The 19,357-nt window shown below is 45.4% G+C and overlaps 1 protein-coding gene across 1 annotated transcript; it reads right to left on the bottom strand.

Annotated features, from left to right (window-relative positions):
* Nucleotides 1-4,881: 4,881 nt before the first annotated feature.
* On the bottom strand, nucleotides 4,882-17,850 carry TAP2 (transporter 2, ATP binding cassette subfamily B member). The gene is made up of 12 exons (XM_059938974.1): nucleotides 17,663-17,850; nucleotides 16,742-17,242; nucleotides 16,547-16,661; nucleotides 14,159-14,289; nucleotides 13,709-13,914; nucleotides 12,913-13,110; nucleotides 12,629-12,757; nucleotides 10,508-10,696; nucleotides 10,197-10,370; nucleotides 9,855-10,014; nucleotides 5,944-6,080; nucleotides 4,882-5,644 (listed from the first exon to the last, which is right to left on the bottom strand). Exons 2-12 carry the CDS (start codon nucleotides 17,232-17,234, stop codon nucleotides 5,414-5,416), a joined length of 2,163 nt encoding a protein of 720 aa, XP_059794957.1. The 5' UTR covers nucleotides 17,235-17,242; nucleotides 17,663-17,850; the 3' UTR covers nucleotides 4,882-5,413.
* Between the last annotated feature and the right edge of the window lie 1,507 nt (nucleotides 17,851-19,357).

The raw sequence follows: 19,357 nt of genomic DNA, 5'->3' as shown, positions 1-19,357 counted from the left end.
GATATTAAAGACTAGGCCATCAGCAAGCTTATTCTATGTCCTTACTCATTTTTCCACTTTATCTGTAATTATTAAGAAATGTGTTTCTATTTGTCAGTTTCTTCTATAATTTGGGATACAGATATAGATATAGATATTTTTTTGCCCATGCTGCTCAGCTTGTGGAATCTTAGTTCCCCTACCAGGGATTGAACCCCAGCCCTCAGAAGTGAAAACGGGGAGTCCTAACCACTGGACCACCAGGGAATTCCTGTGGTCTATATTTTCTTACCTATATCTGACTTTATTGCTAGGTGCAGACTGATTCAGTTATAGTATAATGTCCTGGTGACTTCTTGTTATCATTATGCATAGTTTTATTTATTTATTTTGTAATATTTATTTATTTATTTTGGCTGCACCAGGTCTTAGTTGCGGTGTACAAACTCTTAGTTGCAGCAAGCATGCAGGACCTAGTTCCCTGACCAGGAATCACACCTGGGCCCCCTGCGCTGGGAGAGCAGAGTCTTACCCACTGGACCACCAGGGAAGTCCCATTATGCATATTTTTAGATGTCAGTGTAACTACATGAACTATCTTCTATTAGTGTTAGCTTTACACATCGTATTACACATTTTGATTTTAACCTTTTCAAGTATTTAAGTTTTCTTTGTGACTCATGTCAAGGGCTTATAACTAGATTTTGTGATAGTATTAATCCAATCTGAGAACTTCTTTCTTTTAACTTCTAAATTTAAGCTATTTACATTTCTGTGACTACTAAGTTGTCTGGATTTGTTTCTATTATCACATATTATGCTATGTTCTTTGCTTCCTTTTTTCTCTTTTCATCACTTACATTAAACTAATTAAATATTCTAAGTAATCTCTAATTTCCCCCTACTGGCTTAGGAGTTTTAATTTTTATTAATTAAGATTTACCCCTACATTTTTAACATGACTGCCTAATTTAGCAACATCCGAAATTAATCAATATCTCTGCCCGCCTTCCAAATACGACCAAGACTTTAGAATGCTTTTACTTTATCTGCCTCACTCTCATGTTATTTCTGATTATTCCATCATGTTCTTAAATTTAATTGTCATTATTGCCAGTGATTTTTGTAGTTATAGTCACTTTTCATTCCTCAGTCTGATTTACCAATATTTTAGACAGGTTTCAGTTAATGATGGTTGTGGTGGTGTGTGCGCACGTGTGTGTGTGTTTACTCATCTTTGCTTATTGCATCCCAATTTTTCTTTCTGGGTTCAGTATCCTTCTTCCTTAAGTGGTAACAAAAATAAAGCAAATGACAACTTCAGTACGATGCCACTTTTTATCTATAAGAGTCACAAAATCTAAAAATTTTACAACATTCTGTGTTGATGAGAATGTGCGGAAGAGATAAACTCATACACTGCTGATGGAATTCTGCATTCATACAATCTCCATGAAGGCAATTTTTCCAATATCTATCAATATTAATAATATATAAACACTTAGACTTGGCAACATCCTCTTTAGGATTTTATCCTAGTCCTATTCTCGCACATGTGTATAACAATGTCTATACAAGACATTGCTTATAATAGCAAAAGACTTCTGATAGCCTAACTACTCATCAATATAAGGAGACAGGCTAAATGAAATACGGTACGTCCATAAAATAGCATACATTAGAGCCATATATTTCTAAAGTTTAAAAAGTAAATTTCAGGACTTCCCTGGTGGTGCAGTAGTTAAGAATCCGCCTGCCAATGCAGGAGACACGGGTTCGAACCCTGGTCAGGGAAGATCCCACATGCCAAGGAGCAACTAAGCCCATGTGCCACAACTACTGAGCCTGTGCTCTAGAGCCCTCGAGCCACAACTACTGAGCCCACATGCCACAACTACTGAAGCCCGCGTGCCTAAAGTCCGTGCTCCGCAACAAAAGAAGCTACCGCAAAGAGAAGCCCGCTCACCGCAACGAAGAGTAGCCCCCGCTCGCTGCAACTAGAGAAAGCCCGCATGCTGCAACAAAGACCCAAAGCAGTCAAAAATAGATAAAATAAATATTTATTTTAAAAAAGTAAATTTCAGAACTGGGAATTTAGGGAGCTGCTATTTGTAAAAATACGGAGCAAGAATATATACATATATATGCTTAAATATACAGTACATTGTTTCTCTGGAAGGATAAAGCTTGAAGTATGGATTGCCAAAGCAAGGGGTATTGGCAAACTGTGGGGAAGGATGGGAGTGAAGCTTTCCTCCGTAGACCATGTTGTGCTTTTTGAATTTTAAACCACATTAATTAATGTATTGCTTATTCACATGAATTGTATCTTTAAAAAAGAGAATAGTAAGAGGGTAAGTGGATACAGGCAGTATAGCGAACTCTTTTGAGGAGTTCTGTTGTAAAGTTAAGCAAAGTCCACCTTTTCCTAGCTCTGTGTCCCAGGCAAGTGACTAAATGTTTCTAAATCTCCATTCTCATTCTTAGAATTGGGATAGTAACACCTGCCACGTAGGATTATCTTAAAGATAAAGTAAGACGGTATATGGCAGGCACTTAGCACAGCAGGAGCACACAGAAGGCACTCCGTGAATGATTATCATTGATACTGAACTATTACAATTCATAAAAGTCCTTGAAACTCTAGGTTGAAGACTCAGTCTTTCCTAGGGCCAGCAGGTGGCATCAGACCCAAGTGAATGCATGCTCCTTTCACTCAGCGCCCAAAACAGAAGATTTTTGTTTTCCTTATTCCCTTCTCCTTTCCCCCCCAAATTCTGACTCCACACTTCCTTCTCCTGAACCACGACTGCCATGCAGACTACAAGTGGCTGCCCCACTCAGCTGGGGTGTAAAGTACTTTAAGTTCAATGTTATTCCCACACTGGGCAGGGCAGATGGGGCGGGAGGTTGTTTGGGGCTCCAAAGTAATCTGAGAGTTTCCTAAGGTTCCTCCTCTCCATTCGTATCTCGCTTTGGAAAGAGCAGTACATGGCTGAGCAGGAAAGGCACTGAAGGTAAGTGACAAGAAGAAGGGGAAATTAAGGGGCGGAAGTCAAATGGTGATGGGTAGTAGGAGGGGGAAATGAAAAGAACTCTGGACAAATCAGAATTACTAATGTCTGTGGTTACCAGGCAGACCACACTTGTAGGGATTTGTTGAATACTCTGTCGGGGAACATTTTTCTGTGTCCCTGAAATAAGGCGTACCTGGAAGTTTCCCTGAGATAACAAGTTTTCATGACCACTTATGATCCTAAGGTCTGCTGTATCTTCCCGTACTGCCCATCAGGATGCCTGAGTTTTCCTCCCAGCTGTCACTGATTAGCTGTGTGATTTCAGGCCACTTTCCCTATCTGTAAAGTAAGATTTGACAGCTATACTATTTTTAAGATGTCTTCCAAGTTTAAAGTGTTTTGAGTCAATGGGTATAATTTGTACTGAGGACGTCAAAGATTAATAGATCTTCTTCTGTGAGGACTGTAGTTTCCATAAGGTTGGGAGATACAGAAATTATTATTCCTACTTTATTAATAGAAGAAGGACATTTGGTGGGGAGGGGAAGGAATCAGGCCAGACTTCTCTCTCTTCCAATGCTTATTTCACCCTCGGTGAAATTTGAGAGATAAACAGGTGTGGAGCAGTAGGATAGCAGCAGGCTGAAGCAGAGGTTTATCTGCATAAGAAGTTCCTTACTCTGGCCTCACCTCGCTCCCAACAGTTGCCAGGCAGAAAAAAAAAAAAATCCAAAACAACAAAAAGTTCCAGTGAGTTCACTGCTAGCCGGGAAAGTACCTGCTATTTCTGGGAAAGTGAAAGTTTCAATTTCCTAGAATAGGAACCGTCCAATTTAAGACCCTTCCAATAACCAGTGACGTGTACAGCTTTGGATTTTCCATGATTTGTACGTGTAGGGAGGATTAAGATGGAAGACAGTAGAGGAAGGAGATTTATTCATTTACCCAACAAACATTTATTTATTGTCCACTATGAATGGAGCCCTGTGCCAGGTAGTAGATATAAAGCTTAATAAGACAGACGGCCTCCCCCGCAAGGGCTCATGGTCTAGTGGAAAGACAGAGGTCTACAGTGGGCGGTGGAGAGTTTAATAGGGACTGTGAGAGAGGTAAGCCCCAGGAGCAGAGCAACAGGAGCATGCAGAAAGGGCACTTTCTCCAGACTAAGAAGATAAAGCAAGGCTTCTTGGGAGACTTAAATCCTGAGTTGAATCTTAAAGAACTGGGGCAAATCCGGGAGCGTCTTTCACCAAATGGCAGGAAACAACATATTCAGAGGCACAAAGGCATCAGGAGGGCAGGAAGTTTGTTGTGGATAGAACTTAATCCAACAGGAAAGGGTGAGACAAATGGGCTAGAAAAACTGTCTCTGAGGAAGACCTGAGCAGAAAAAGGGGTGAAGACACAGGGAGGATTTTACAGGAGTGACATCGTCTTATGCGTCTTTTAGAAAGAATGACTTTGTGAACAATGGCTGGAAGAGGTGCACCAACGGTAGGGGACCCTCTCTGAATATGAGATTATCTCACACTATGAATGAAAGTTACAACAACGAGATCAGAGAGAAGATAAGGGATTCAGAGCTGTTTGGAGCTAAAAGTGAAAGAGCTTTACTTGATCTGATTATAAAGTAGATTATGACACAAGATGCAATATAATGTATTAGTTGAGAGCGTGGACTCTTGGGTCAGGCCTGGATTCCAAGTCCAATTCCACCACTGTGCAACCTTGGGAAAGTCCTTTAATCTCTTTGAGACTCAGTATTCTCATCCATAAAATGGGGATAAAAGCTAACAATCTCAAAGGGCTGAGGATAAGGATTAAAAATGATAATACATGAAAAATGCTTAGCATAGTTCCTACTCATATTAAAACTCTGTACACAGTAACTCATCAATATTTTATTCATACTGTTAATTAGGGAACGGTGCTCTGTCCCACCATACCCTAGCTCCCCAACAAAATATCAGGTCCTGGTGGGAATGGGGAAGGACACAGAAAGGCACACTCATGAATATTTATGTCATACTGGTTAATATGTATCTCAAAGAACAATTCAAAGGCTGATAAGACAGCCAGCAAAATAGTCCCTGTGATTATCTCTGGGATGTGAAACAGTGTGTAGTTTTACTTTTCTCCTTCCTACCTGTCTCTATTGTCTACACTTCCTATACGAATGTGTGCTATTTATATAAGGAAAAAATATTTTGAAATATATTTATGATGCCACAGTACAGTACTCAGCACCAGGCAAAGCTCTATTCATCAAGGAAATAAGGTCCCTGGATACAGAGAGCAACCCCCTGCCCTCCCATGGCCCTGACAAAAGTACACATGTTCTACATCTCCATCATCGTGCCTCCAGCTCCAAAAACAATCACCCAGGGGAACACCCCCAGGGAAAGCCAAAGCAGGAGCTACTCTGGGTCACTGAGATGGCCCTGAGAAGGCTCCAGCATCTCTGGGGTCTCAGTCCTCCTGCTCTGCTGCACCAGGCGGGAGTAGAGGTCCTGCCCCTCCATGAGCTGCACGTGCTCCTGCAGCTCCCCCTGCCTCAGCACCAGGATCTGGTCGGCGCTCAGAACCGTGTGCAGCCTATGGGTGATCACCAGCACCGTTCGGCCGTCGTGAGCTTTCCAGTCCTGCAGCTGAAGGGGGAGAATCGTAATGCCTCAGAAAGATAAGAATGAGATGGAAGCCAAGGCCCCACTGGGCACCATCTCTAGTGACTTAGGGTAGAGAAGGCATGAAACACGAGAAGATAAGACAAAGCGGGAGGGAAAGGTCTGCACTGCCCTCCTCTCTCAGCGGGGCTGTGGCAACTGGAGGATGGGACAGGAGCCATGGCGGCATCAGGGATGTCCCCACACCACCCCACGTATCCTCCATTCCATCCCAGCCCTAAGAAGGGTCCCACCGCCCCTGCCCCTCCCAGCCCAGTACTCACAGCCTGCTCACACTCCACGTCCAGGGCACTGGTGGCTTCATCCAGGATGAGGACCTGGGGATCCCGCACAAGGGCCCGGGCGATGGCCAGACGTTGCTTCTGTCCCACAGCCAACTGGTTCCCTTTCTCCCCCACCTCTGAGGAAACCGAGAAATCCCTCTCCTCAGACACAGGTGACCACAACAACATCCTCCTCACAAGCACAGCTGGTATTTCCACAGCCAACATTTAGGCGGATGAGGGCCCGGGGTAGGGGACGGACCTCTAGGGCTGCCCGTGTACATAGAGCATCATCACCCTGCCCTGCTCTCCGGGAACAAAGGCTCCTGAGCTGGACAGGCAGCTATAGAACTCATGATGCTGGGGAGGGAGGTGAATGGGTTTGGCTGAAGGTACCTGTATCCCTAAAGCAATTAGAGAAAGAAGAACAAAAAAACCCCAAAGTTAGCAGAAGGAAAGAAATCATAAAGTTCAGATCAGAAATAAATGAAAAAGAAATGAAGAAAGCGATAGCAAAGATCAATAAAACTAAAAGCTGGTTCTTTGAGACGATAAACAAAAGTGACAAACCATCAGCAAGACTCATCGAGAAAAAAAGGAAGAGGAGGCAAACAATAGAATTAGAAATGAAAAAGGAGAAGTAACAATTGACACTGCAGAAATACAAAGGATCATGAGAGATTACTACAAGCAACTTTATGCCAATAAAATGGACAAACTGGAAGAAATGGACAAATTCTCAGAAAAGCACAACCTTCCAAGACTAAACCAGGAAGAAATAGAAAGTATCAACAGACCAATCACAAGCACTGAAATTGAAACTGTGATTAAAACTCTTCCAACAAACAGAAGCCCAAGCCCAGATGGCTTCACAGGCAAATTCTATCAAACATTTAGAGAAGAGCTAACGCCTATCCTTCTCAAACTCTTCCAAAATATAGCAGAGGGAGGAACACTCCCAAACTCATTCTACAAGGCCACCATCACCCTGATACCAAAGCCAGACAAAGATGTCACAAAAAAAGAAAACTACAGGCCAATATCACTGATGAACATAGATACAAAAATCCTCAACAAAATACTAGCAAACAGAATCCAACAGCACATTAAAAGGATCATACACCATGATCAACTGGGGTTTATCCCAGGAATGCAAGGATTCTTCAATATACTCAAATCAATCATTGTGATAAACGATATTAACAAATTGAAGGAGAAAAACCATATGATCATCTAAAAAGATGCAGAAAAAGCTTTCAACAAAATTCAGCACCCATTTATGATAAAAACCCTCCAGAGAGTAGGCATAGAGGGAACTTATCTCAACAAAATAAAGGCCACATATGACAAACCCACAGCCAACATCATTCTCAATGGTGAAAAACTGAAACCATTTCCACTAAGATCAGGAACAAGACAAGGTTGCCCACTCTCACCACTATTATTCAACATAGTTTTGGAAGTTTTAGTGACAGCAACCAGAGAAGAAAAAGAAATAAAAGGAATACAAATCGGAAAAGAAGAAGTAAAACTGTCACTGTTTGCAGATGACATGATACTATGCATAGAGAATCCTAACGATGCTACCAGAAAACTACTAGAGCTAATCAATGAATCTGGTAATGTAGCAGGATACAAAATTAATGCACAGAAATCTCTTGCATTCCTATACACTAATGATGAAAAATCTGTAAGAGAAATTAAGGAAACACTCCCATTTACCATTGCAACAAAAAGAATAAAATAGCTAGGAATAAACCTACCTAAGGAGACAAAAGACCTGTATGCAGAAAACTATAAGACACTGATGAAAGAAATTAAAGATGATACAAACAGATGGAGAGATATACCATGTTCTTGGATTGGAAGAATCAACATTGTGAAAATGACTATATCACCCAAAGCAATCTACAGATTCAATGCAATCCCTATCAAACTACCAATGGCATTTTTCACAGAACAAGAAAAAAAAATTGCACGATTTGTATGGAAACACAAAAGATCCCAAATAGCCAAAGCAATCTTGAGAAAGAAAAACGGAGCTGAAGGAATCAGGCTCCCTGACTTCAGACTACACTACAAAGCTACAGTAATAAAGACAGTATGGTACTGGCACAAAAACAGAAATATAATTACATGAAATTTCTAAAAATCTAAAAAAAAAAAAAAAAAAAAAAAAAAACAGAAATATAGATCAGTGGAACAGGATAGAAAGCCCAGAGATAAACCCACGCACATATGGTCACCTTATCTTTGATAAAGGAGGCAAGAATATACAATGGAGAAAAGACAGCCTCTTCAACAAGTGGTGCTGGGAAAACTGGACAGCTACATGTAAAAGAATGAAATTAGAACACTCCCTAACACTATACACAAAAATAAACTCAAAATGGATTAAAGACCTAAATGTAAGGCCAGACACTATAAAACTCTTAGAGGAAAACATAGGCAGAACACTCTATGACATAAATCACAGCAAGATCCTTTTTGACCCACCTCCTAGAGAAATGGAAATAAAAACAAAAGTAAACAAATGGGACCTAATGAAACTTAAAAAAGCTTTTGCACAGCAAAGGAAACCATAAACAAGGCCAAAAGACAACCCTCAGAATGGGAGAAAATACATGCAAATGAAGCAACTGACAAAGGATTAATCTCCAAAATTTACAAGCAGCTCAGGCAGCTCATTATCAAAAAAACAAACAACCCAATCCAAAAATGGGCAAAAGACCTAAATAGACATTTCTCCAAAGATATACAGATTGCCAACAAACACATGAAAGGATGCTCAACATCACTAATCATTAGAGAAATGCAAGTCAAAACTACAATGAGGTATCACCTCACGCCAGTCAGAATGGCCATCATCAAAAAATCTACAAACAATAAATGCTGGAGAGGGTGTGGAGAAAAGGGAACCCTCTTGCACTGTTGGTGGGAATGTAAATTGATACAGCCACTATGGAGAACAGGATGGAGGTTCTTTAAAAAACTAAAAATAGAACTACCATATGACCCAGCAATCCCACTACTGGGCATATACCCAGAGAAAACCATAATTCAAAAAGAGTCATTCCTTAGAGGAGCGACCTGAAACCAAAATCTTCCAAACTCCATGTGCAGATTCAAAGATTTATGAAGTCTTACAACTAAACATGCACCCACACAGTCTAACGGAATTGTCCTTAGATCTCATAATGTGTTCCTGAAATAAATTCCCATGCCAACTGGAGTATTAAAATAAAGTGCTTTGGATGGAGAAAAAAAAAAAAAAAAAAAGAGTCATGTACCACACTGTTCATTGCAGCTCTCTTTACAATAGCCAGGACATGGAAGCAACCTAAGTGTCCATCGACAGATGAATGGCTAAAGAAGATGTGGCACATATATACAATGGAATATCACTCAGCCATAAAAAGAAATGAAATTGATTTATTCGTAGTGAGGTGGATGGACCTAGAGTCTGTCATACAGAGTGAAGTAAGTCAGAAAGAGAAAAACAAATACCGTATGCTAACACATGTATATGGAATCTAAAAAAAAGGTTCTGAAGAATCTAGGGGCAGGACAGGAATAAAGACACAGATGTAGAGAACGGACTTGAGGACACGGGGAGGGGGAAGGGTAAGCTGGGACGAAGTGAGAGAGTGGCATGGACATATATACACTACTAAATGTAAAACAGATAGCTAGTGGGAAGCAGCCGCATAGCACAGGGAGATCAGCTCTATGCTTTGTGTCCACCTAGAGTGGTGGGATAGGGAGGGTGGGAGGGACACGCAAGAGGGAGGGGATATGGGGATACATGTATACGTATAGCTGATTCACTTTGTTACAAAGGAGAAACCAACACACCATTGTAAAGCAATTGTACTCCAATAAAGATGTTTAAAAAAAAAAAAAGAAGGTACCTGTATCGAGTCCGTGCTTCATTTCCTTTATGAACTCCTCCACTCTGGCCGCCCGTGCAGCAGCCAGCACCTTCTCATCACTGCAGCCCTTCAGCCCATAAGTGATGTTGTCCCTCACCGAACCCGAGAACAGCACAGGCTCCTGCCCGACCAAAACCACCTGGGCAGAGGTGACAGGAGCAGAGGACCATGTGGAAACCCCCATGGCAGGGACCCTTCTTTCCTCCCCGCCTACCTACCTCACAATGGACCCCTTATGTTTCTTCCCCCATCTCCAGCCCCTGCTCTCTGCACATCCTTCTTCCCTCCAATCTGCGATCCCTCTCCTTCCTCCCCACCCACCTGTTGGTGTAGGTAGCGGTGCTCATACTGGGAGATGGGCTTCCCGTCCAGCAGCACCTGCCCCTCGGTGGGCTGGTACAGATTCTGCAGCAGGGCAGCTACTGTGCTCTTTCCAGATCCATTGGGCCCCACCAGTGCGGTCATCTGCCCAGGATGCAGGGTGAATGTCAGACCCTAGAAAAGCCAGGAAAGAGTTAGGGGCCTGCCTCTTTGCCCTCCCTCTCCTCTTCTTTCTATCAGAGGAAGATAAGCTTCTCATCACTCAGGGCGTGAGGGGCCCAGATTCCCTCCCTGGGGTCTCCGTTGGGCACCTTGAGCACAGGCTGGTCAGGGCGACTGGAATACACAAAGGAGACGTTTTGGAATTTCACCAGGGCCTGCAGAGTGGGCGGGGCCAGTGTCCCAGCTGGAGGCAGATTTGGCTTTCGGTCCAGGTAGCAGAACACCTTCTCTGCAGCCCCCACGTTGCTCAGCATGTCCCCAAACATGTACACCAGGGTCTGCAAAACAGGAAGGCAGGGGTCAGCCAAGCAAAGGAAGCTCCACCAGGAACCAACTTCCCAACTCCTCACACACTCCCTGCCACACTCCACCCCAGCCATGCTTCTCCCCTCATCCAAAAAAGATTCCCTACCTTTTTTTTATATATCTATATATACATACATATATATATATATATATGTTTGTTTATTTATTTATTTATTCTTGGCTGCGTTGGGTCTTTGTTGCTGCACGCGGGCTTTCTCTAGTTGCCGTGAGCGGGGGCTACTCTTCGTTGCAGTGCACGGGCTTCTCTGCGGTGGCTTCTCTTGTTTCAGAGCATGGGCTCTAGGCACGTGGGCTTCAGTAGTTGTGGCGCGCAGGCTCAGTAGTTGTGGCTCGTGGGCTCCAGAGCGCAGGCTCAGTAGTTGTGGCACATGGGCTTAGTTGCTCCACGGCATGTGCGATCTTTCCGGACCAGAGATCAAACCCGTGTCCCCTGCCTTGGCAGGCAGATTCTTAACTGCTGCACCACCAGGGAAGTCCCGATTCCCCACTGTTAATGTGCGATTTTTTTTTTTTTTTTTTTTTTTTTTTGGCCGTGCCACAGGGCATGTGGGATCCTGTTTCCCCAACCAGGGATCAAACCCGTGCCCCCTGCAGTGGAAGCATGGAGTACTAACCACTGGACTGCCAGGGAAGTCTCCCTAATGTGTAATTTGCTTGAATTTCAAAGGGGCACCAATACCCCATTATTCCAATTTGCCAGGTAAAGGATGGAGATCATAGTCCTTCCATCCCCAGACCTTTCCAGTTACTCGTACACAGTTCTGTCTGGCCCAATTACACAGGGAACTCCTCAAAAGCAGGTGCTGTGCCCACCTCCTCTTTGCAGATGCCAGACTGCTTTGCACAGCTCTCCACCCATAAAAGATGTTTAATCAGTGTCTACAAAACTTATAAAATAAAGCCCAAGATGCAGTAACTAATTATTTTTGAAAACTGGTAAATATAGGGAAGGAACTAAACACTTACTCTGCCTTTCCTAATCAAACTGTACCACTTGGCAACCAAACAGTAGATGAGGAGACATCTCCCTTGAGACATACATCTGGCTAATAAATGAAGGAATGGTGGAGTGTCACCATTTTGCCACCCCAAATGATTTAATGGATCTGGGCACTAAGCTTTACTGGTTGCTGCCACCACAGATGTATATGAGAGAGAGAAAGAGATCAGTGTAATATATACCTCTATGAGAAATGTGAAAATCTGATCACTGACTTGCATTTGCTGAAGTTGTTGTTAATTCTTTTGGTGTGGTCATGGCTTTGTGGTTACATGTATTTTAATGTTTACGTATTTACAGATGAAACCATATCTTGGATTTGCTTCAAAATAATATGGGGGGAGGGAAGTGGGTGGGGTTACAGATTAAATAAGATTGGCCATGAATTGGTAATTGTTAAAACAGATGCTGGGGGATAAACAACAAGGTCCTACTGTATAGCAGAGAGGACTATATTCAATATCCTATGATATATACACACTACTATATATAAAATAGATAACTAATAAGGACCTACTGTGTAGCACAGGGAACTCTACTCAATACTCTGTAAAGACCTACATGGGAAAAGAATCTAAAAAAGAGTGGATATATGTATAACTGATTCACTTTGCTGTACACCTGAAACTAACACAACACTGTGAATCAACTATACCCCAATATAAAACAAAAATTTTAAATAAAATAAAGAAAGAAAAAGTTAAAAAAAAAAAAACAGATGCTGGGTACATGGGGGTTCACATTATAGTTTTTTTCTCTTTTTTTGCCCATGTTTGAAATTCCCCATCACAATGAGCTGGGGTTATTTCAGTTTGGTTTTTTTTTAAGGGGAACAAATAGAAGCCAAAGCGGGAAAAGAGAGCGTGCACAGCTCCTGACTCACTTGCACGTGGTCGCCCACGTCCTCCCGGTAGAGCAGAAAGGAGAGCAGCCCGCCCCGGGTGAGGTCCCCAGCCAGGATCTGCTGCAGCCCACGTCTCAGCAACAGCACCTGCATTGCCAAGTGCAGCATCTGGAGGGAGAAGGAAAGGGAGCCTGAGAATCTTCCATTCTTTGGCCTCCCTGCCCCTATGACACTGAGTGAACCCCGGACCAGCTGTAGGAAGAGGACCATCACTTTCCCTGCCCCCTCCCTCGGCCCTTCTTCCAGCCACTCAGCCTTCTCACCCTCCTTAAGAGCACGTAGACGGCCCATTCCAGATCTCGTCGCCACCACAGCTGCCGGCATCGGTCAAGAGCCTCCTTATAGCGACGGACCTCTTGCTCCTCCGCCCCAAAACTGCGCACAGTCTGCAGCCCTCCAACTGCCTCACGTACCACCTGTCCTGCTTTCGCCACAGCATCCTGGATCTCCTGAAGGACTGCCTGGAAAAGTGGGGCAGGAGATGGGAGGGGCTGATTCGGCAGAAGACAGCCGACCCCCACGTCTCATTCCAGCCCTTGGAACGCTCTCTTCACGCTAAGTGAAGTAAGTCAGACAGAGAAAGACAAATATTATATGATATCATTAACATGTGGAATCTAAAAAAATAATACAAATGAATCTATATACAAACAGAAACAGACTCACAGATGTAGAAAACAAACTTATGGTTACCAAAGGTGGGGGAAGGGGGGAGTGGATAAATTAAGAGTTTGAGATGAACAGATAGAAACTACTAACACAAAATAGATAAGCAGCAAGGATTTACTGTATAGCACAGGGAACTACATTCAACATCTTTTAATAACCTATAATGGAAAATAACCTGAAAATATCTCCCTCTCTCTCTCTCTCTCCCTCTCTCCCTCTCTCCCTCTCTCCCTCTCTCCCTCTCTCTCTCTTCCCACCCCCCCTCTCTGTCACACACACACACAAAGTCCCAGAGGGTCATGGACCTTCTGAAGCCTCTAAGGGCCTGGAGGAGAAGGCCTCTAGGAGAATTTTCTTCTTCCGTGGGGATTCCCTACCATCCACACGTACCTGATGGCGAACACTGTACATCTTTTCAGCCGCTATCATTAGAGGCACCTCAAGCAGAGAAAGGAGGGTGAGTCGAGGTGACAGGTTGAGCATGAAGCTGTAAAGTCCCAGCACTTTCACCAGGCTTCGAGACAGCACGTTGGCATTAAGAGGAAGCCAATCACTCATCAGTTTGGTATCCGAGCTCAGCCGGGAATTCAGCTCCCCTGGGCAGGACAAAGCAGGTGAGGAAACCACATGTTGTAATGCAGAACCCCCAGAAACTCCCTCCTGAGCTCCCAATCTCACACAGCCCTCCCTCTGTGCAGACAGACAGGTGGAGACCGCCTCTCTACATGGTCCCCAAAGAGAGAAAAACAGCTCCAGGCCTTGGCACCAGGGATGCAGGGGGAGGGCACTGGAGGGGAAAGGAAGTCCTGGGAGACCCCAGACCTGGACTCCAGGCCCTACCTGTCTTAGTCTCCTGGAAGAAAGCAAGGTCCTGGCACAGGAGGGAGGAGAAAAGCAGCTCCCGGATCCGCAGGTTGATTCTGGACATGATGTAGGTGAAGGTGCTTCCTCGGCAGCCTGCGGACAGTGAGCTGCGGGGAAGGAGGGCGGCGGAGGATGAAGAGAAGAGATGCAGAGAAGGACGGAGGGAGGGAGAGAAGCAGAGGAGAAAGCATGGAAAGAAAAGAAATACAAAGTTGGGGGCAGTACATCATGAGAGCAGAAGAGAAACAAATAAGAGAGAGGGAGACACAAGGGGCAGGAATCAACAGACGAAGAGAAAAGAGGACACAGTGAGCCAGCTGTGGGAACCACATCATAACACGGACAGATTCACCAGCATCACTAGTTCATTCTGTGCTCGACAGGAGGGAACAGTACAACAGAAATGGAAAGATGCTCTGAAGGGAAAGAGCCTATGGCTTGCTTCTGACCTGGTCTCCCTCAGGGCCATCCCTCCAGCTTTCCCCTTGGTCTTGGTCTCCTTCCTCCCCACCCCGGGCGTCCTTCTTCCTACTTCCAGATATTGATACTTTCTTGTGGGAACTGCAGCAATGGACTCCCTGCCCTCCCATCTCCAAAGCCCTGGGATCCTGCTGTTCTCCCCTCTCCACTGTCCTTGGGATTGGAGAATTCCTCTTAGACCAAGTGAATTTTTACAGTCAAACTCAAAGGAAAAATGTGAAAGCACACAAGCAGGAACTGTACAAAATATGGGTTTCTAATACAAATCTAATTACCATGTTTAGAGGGCTGTCGGCATACTCAGACATGAAATGGTGAGGGTTTGGACTTTGGTGATCACAGTGAGAATGGAGAGAAAGGAGCCACAGGAGCACATTTTGAGTGTGGAAAATGCCAGAACATGAGAAAGGCAGCGACGATGCTGGTGCTTGGAGCTGAGGATACTGATGGTTTCATGAATGGGAATAAGAAGAGGGAGGCATTTTCAAGGAGACCAGGAGGGAGTGGGATGCACTTGGAGCTCTGGGTGCATGGAGTCTGAGGTGACAGGGCGTCAGCCAATGGGAACGTCAAGGAGGCCTCTGGATTACAAGACTGGAGCTGGATGTGGGAATGTGGATGTGGGAATGTCCTGCAGACGTGAGCTGCATTAGCTCAACAGGAAAAATGTTCTTAAAGATCAAAGAACTGAGTCCTGAGAAAAGTCCATAATTAAGGATCCAGAGGAGGACGGTTCTCCAGAAGAGGGAGAGTGGACTGGAAAGTAGAAAGGGAGTTCATAAAAGCTACCTGAAAAACAAGATCAATCATAAGAGACTGTTCTGGGACTTCCCTGGTGGTCCAGTGGTTAAGACTCCGAGCTCCCAGTGCAGGGGGCCCAGGTTCGATCCCTCGTCAGGAGACTAGATCCCGCATGCTGCAGCTGAGAGACCATATGCCAGAACTAAGACCCAGCACAGACAAATAAATAAAATACATAAGTAAATAATTTTTAAAAAAAAGAGAGATTGTTCTGATGCCAGATGCTACAGACACATAGAGAACTGAGGGCTGATTTTTTTTTTTAAAGCAGCAGCTTGATCAATAAGAAGTTCACTTTTAAGTAGTTAGTTTCAGCAAAGAGTAGTAAGTATGAAATAATGAAGAACTGGTTTTTGAGGGATTCTAAATGAAGTCTGACCATAGCAAAGAAGCAGGATCAAGCAGCCGGCTGGTATTTGGGGAAGGCTAGTGAGGTACTCGCACGACCCTGAGAATGAGCACCTCCTTAAATTTTGCAGCCTAGGTACCTGACTCACCTCATCCTAGCCCCAGCCCTATCAAGCAGTTAGGTAATTAGTTAGTTAGTTTGTAGACAGCGGACTCCTGGCTACGTCTTAAAACAGAAGGAAAAGTAAATGAAGTGGAAAAGAGTAAAGATGCTGGAAAGAAAGGTGACAAGCCTCAGAGTAAGATCTTCCAGGATAGACAAGATGACTTAAGGACGAAGAGTCAGGAGGAAGAAACGTGCCCACCCTGACAACAGGATAACTGTGGAAACAAACACAGGGTGGGAGATTGGAGACACAAAAGAGAAATGGAACTTCATGGAGATAAAAATGTTGAGAGGTAACTGAGAGACATTCCATTCGACACATAAACACCTTGTGTACTACATTCACTCCTATCTGTAACTATAATAAGTAATATAAACTTTGAAGATGTTGGAGCCACGTGGTGAACGGAGGAATAAATGAATGGATGCATGACACAGAATGGTGAATAAACAAATACGGATTTTTAGTTTAAGTATTTTGTGCTTTGGGCACAAGAGGGTCTGAAAACAGAGTTAGGAGAGTGAGGGTCCCTGTAAAAATTGGGGGCTAGCAAATCTCCATCACCTACCTCCCAACGGAGAAGAGACACATGAAAAAGATGGCGCTGGCAAAGGCATCAGGATCAAAATCACCTCCCAGGATGTCAATCACACGACCGGAATAGTAAGGGATTAATGTCTCACCTGCGTGAGGACAACAGTGAATGTGCTGGCGCCCAGGGCCTTTTCCCACCTCCAAGTCACAGCGCCCTCTCCCGACTCACCCAACACGGCAACAGCGAGGAAGAAGAAGGCCACACCCAGGAAAGGCAGGTCTGGCCAGGAGAGCTTCAGCAACCTCCACATCAAGGCTCTGTTGTTCTTCTGGCCCTGCTCCCTCTCCGGGGCTCCTGGAGGGCTCAGCACAGCCCACACGCCCCAGCTCAGCCCGGCCGCCCCGTACCCCAGCAGCAGCCAGCTCCAAGGGGCTGAAGCCGCCCTGGCTGGGGGAGCACTCAAGGTCCCTGGGACCAGGGCCCTCAGGGAGAGAAAGAGAGGGGTCACCAGGCAGAGGGGGGGCAGCAGTGCTCCCACAAACCCCAGCAGCCCTCCCAGCCTCAGCAGCCACCAGAGCCCTCCCAGTCGCAAGGTGCCCTCTAGCCACAGGCCTGGAAGCCCGCGGGGAAGCAGAGCCCCCAGGCTCGCCTGCAGCAGCCAGAGTAACGCCGAGTCGGCCAGCAGCAGGAAGGCCCAGGGTCTCAGGTCAGGGAGCCGCATGGCGAGATCTAGGGGTAGAAGGTGAGACACGACAGAGGTGAGTCCCAATCCTTGTCCCCACTCCTCCCCACTCGCACTAGGTCGAACGCGTCCACGGGCTTCCCATTTTATTTACCCAGTGCTACCCTGAAAGATGCCTGAAAGGTGCTTGGTCCTCATCAGTATCGCCCTCCTAGGATAGGACCCCAAGCATTCAGCCTGACAGAGGGAGCTGGGAAGCCGGACCATCTGCAGCCTCATCCTCTAAAACAAAGACCCGTGACCCCCGACCCCGCCAGCCGCCGCCGCCGAGTTCCAAAGGGCCAGGCGGTCCCGCCCCGCTCCCTTGCTCCCGGGGTCCAGAAGGGCAGGAAGCCTGGGGCGCGGAGTGGCTGGTGGGTGGGCTGCGTCCCTGTTAGCACTCCAGGTTCCCACGCGCACCAACTCACCGGAGGGGGCTTCTGGGCTGCAGCTCAGGGGTCTCTCCTTTACGTGCCGGGGGCCAAGCTCTGAAGTCCCCTCGCGCCGCCTCCGCTTCGTTTCCCCTCTGTCGGCGGGCGAGGATCCCCGAGCCAGGGCGGCCGGGCTCCCTCGGCTTTCGCTTTCGCTTCCTCAGCCGGTGCCCGGTTGTGGGCCCGGCGGCCAGCAGGGGGCGCGCGACACCTGCAGCCCGCGGAACAGACCCCCGAGTCCTGCTCCACGTGCCAGGCTCCGGTTAGTCTCCACCCTCAGCAACAGTTACTCTGTCATAGGAAGCTACTGCAGTTTTTTAAATTGCCACTAAGTAAAATAAAGCTGTTTCGAGGATTGGGATGCTTTGTAATTGGAGAACCGCTGAATTTTCATACCTCAGCTCTGAACCTATTTTGAGAACTGCCCTCTTTCCCAATCCAAGTTCCAGTTGTAGGATATTGGGGTTTAAAACAACAACAACAAACAAAACACACACACACACATGAAACAGAGCCAGAGTCCAAGCGAGAAACACACAGGACTTCTTCTATACAGAAGGCCCAGCTACTCTCACCAGGACCTAAGTGAGTTTCCACTTACAGATTCTGAGCTGAGAAGGCCCCCACTGCACATCTTCATCTGTCTTTCTCAACACAGCTCCTGAGCAGAGAAAGTGTTCAGACGCCTCTAGGTTTGTGCTTCAGATTATGGTGGAACCACCTTCCTCACATGAGGGAAGTGGACTTTGTTTCTTAGTCTTTTTTAACACTGATTAGCACAGTAATCAGGTTTCTATAGGTCCTGCCAGACCCAGAGCCCATCTATGGGACAGGCAGATTGGTTTATTCCAGAAATAACTCTTCTGGCTGAAACCACCTCCCAGACTCAACATATTCCCCAAGGGAGGGCCACGTGGATTCCAATGCACCCTTTTGAAATGTTATTGGCACGACTACCATGAGTCACTTCAAATTTAGATTTGAAGTTAGGGGATTACTATAACTTCTCCAACCCCTTCCATTCTGGGATTTTAAGGATCTCTCTCTAATGAAAGAGCTCCATGTTCAGCTGCTTCCTACTTACAAGCTCTTCCTTTGACGAACTCTCCTTGGAGAGGTGACAGTGTCCTGCTCCTTCCTGAAGTCCCAGCGTGATTCAGAAAATCTCATTCTGTCTCATCTTTCTAACCTGGTTACCTTTTCCTCATATTTCCAACTTCAGCGAGTCCTCCTTATCTCCTCTTCCACTTCAATCACAGTCTTGTCATCTTGCAATGGAGTGTGACCCATCATGAAATGGAACCCCTAACGTCCATCTTTCCATGTAATATCCAATCTCTCCACGGGGTTATTTGAGATAAATGGGACCGTGTTTACAATTACCGCACACATGTGAGGAGGAAGCTTGTTCATTCTACTTTACAAAGTCAAAAACAGTTGTTCTAAGCGCACTACACCCAGATACCCAAACCATTAACAACTGACCAAACAGGAGCCTCCAGGTTGTATGCCTAACTTAAATTAAATTGCACATAAGTGTCCACAGACAATGTTGAACCTTCCCGAGGTCCTGGAGAGATGAAAGTGGAAGGAAAGCCCAGAGAAATATTTGATGAGACCCCATTTCTTAGGTAGGGGTTTGAGTCTCTTTTCTCAGGAAAAGTCTGTCTTTATTTCCTGATCCCTCCTCCC

This window comes from Balaenoptera ricei, chromosome 11 (genome assembly GCF_028023285.1).
Source record: "Balaenoptera ricei isolate mBalRic1 chromosome 11, mBalRic1.hap2, whole genome shotgun sequence".
Classification (NCBI taxonomy): Eukaryota; Metazoa; Chordata; class Mammalia; order Artiodactyla; family Balaenopteridae; genus Balaenoptera; species Balaenoptera ricei.
The sequence above is the reverse complement of the archived record's forward strand: the minus strand, read 5'-3'. Positions and strand labels throughout refer to the sequence as shown.

Bases quoted from the DNA above. Each gene is read 5' to 3' on its own strand.
- TAP2 (XM_059938974.1), bottom strand. From the start codon at position 17,234: ATGCGGCTCCCTGACCTGAGACCCTGGGCCTTCCTGCTGCTGGCCGAC. The intron at 13,111-13,708 runs GTACGTGTGGAT...CCACTTTTCCAG, and splicing joins TGTACAGTGTTCGCCATCAG to GCAGTCCTTCAGGAGATCCA. The intron at 10,371-10,507 runs GTGCCCAACGGA...TGGCTTTTCTAG, and splicing joins CTGACCAGCCTGTGCTCAAG to GGTCTGACATTCACCCTGCA.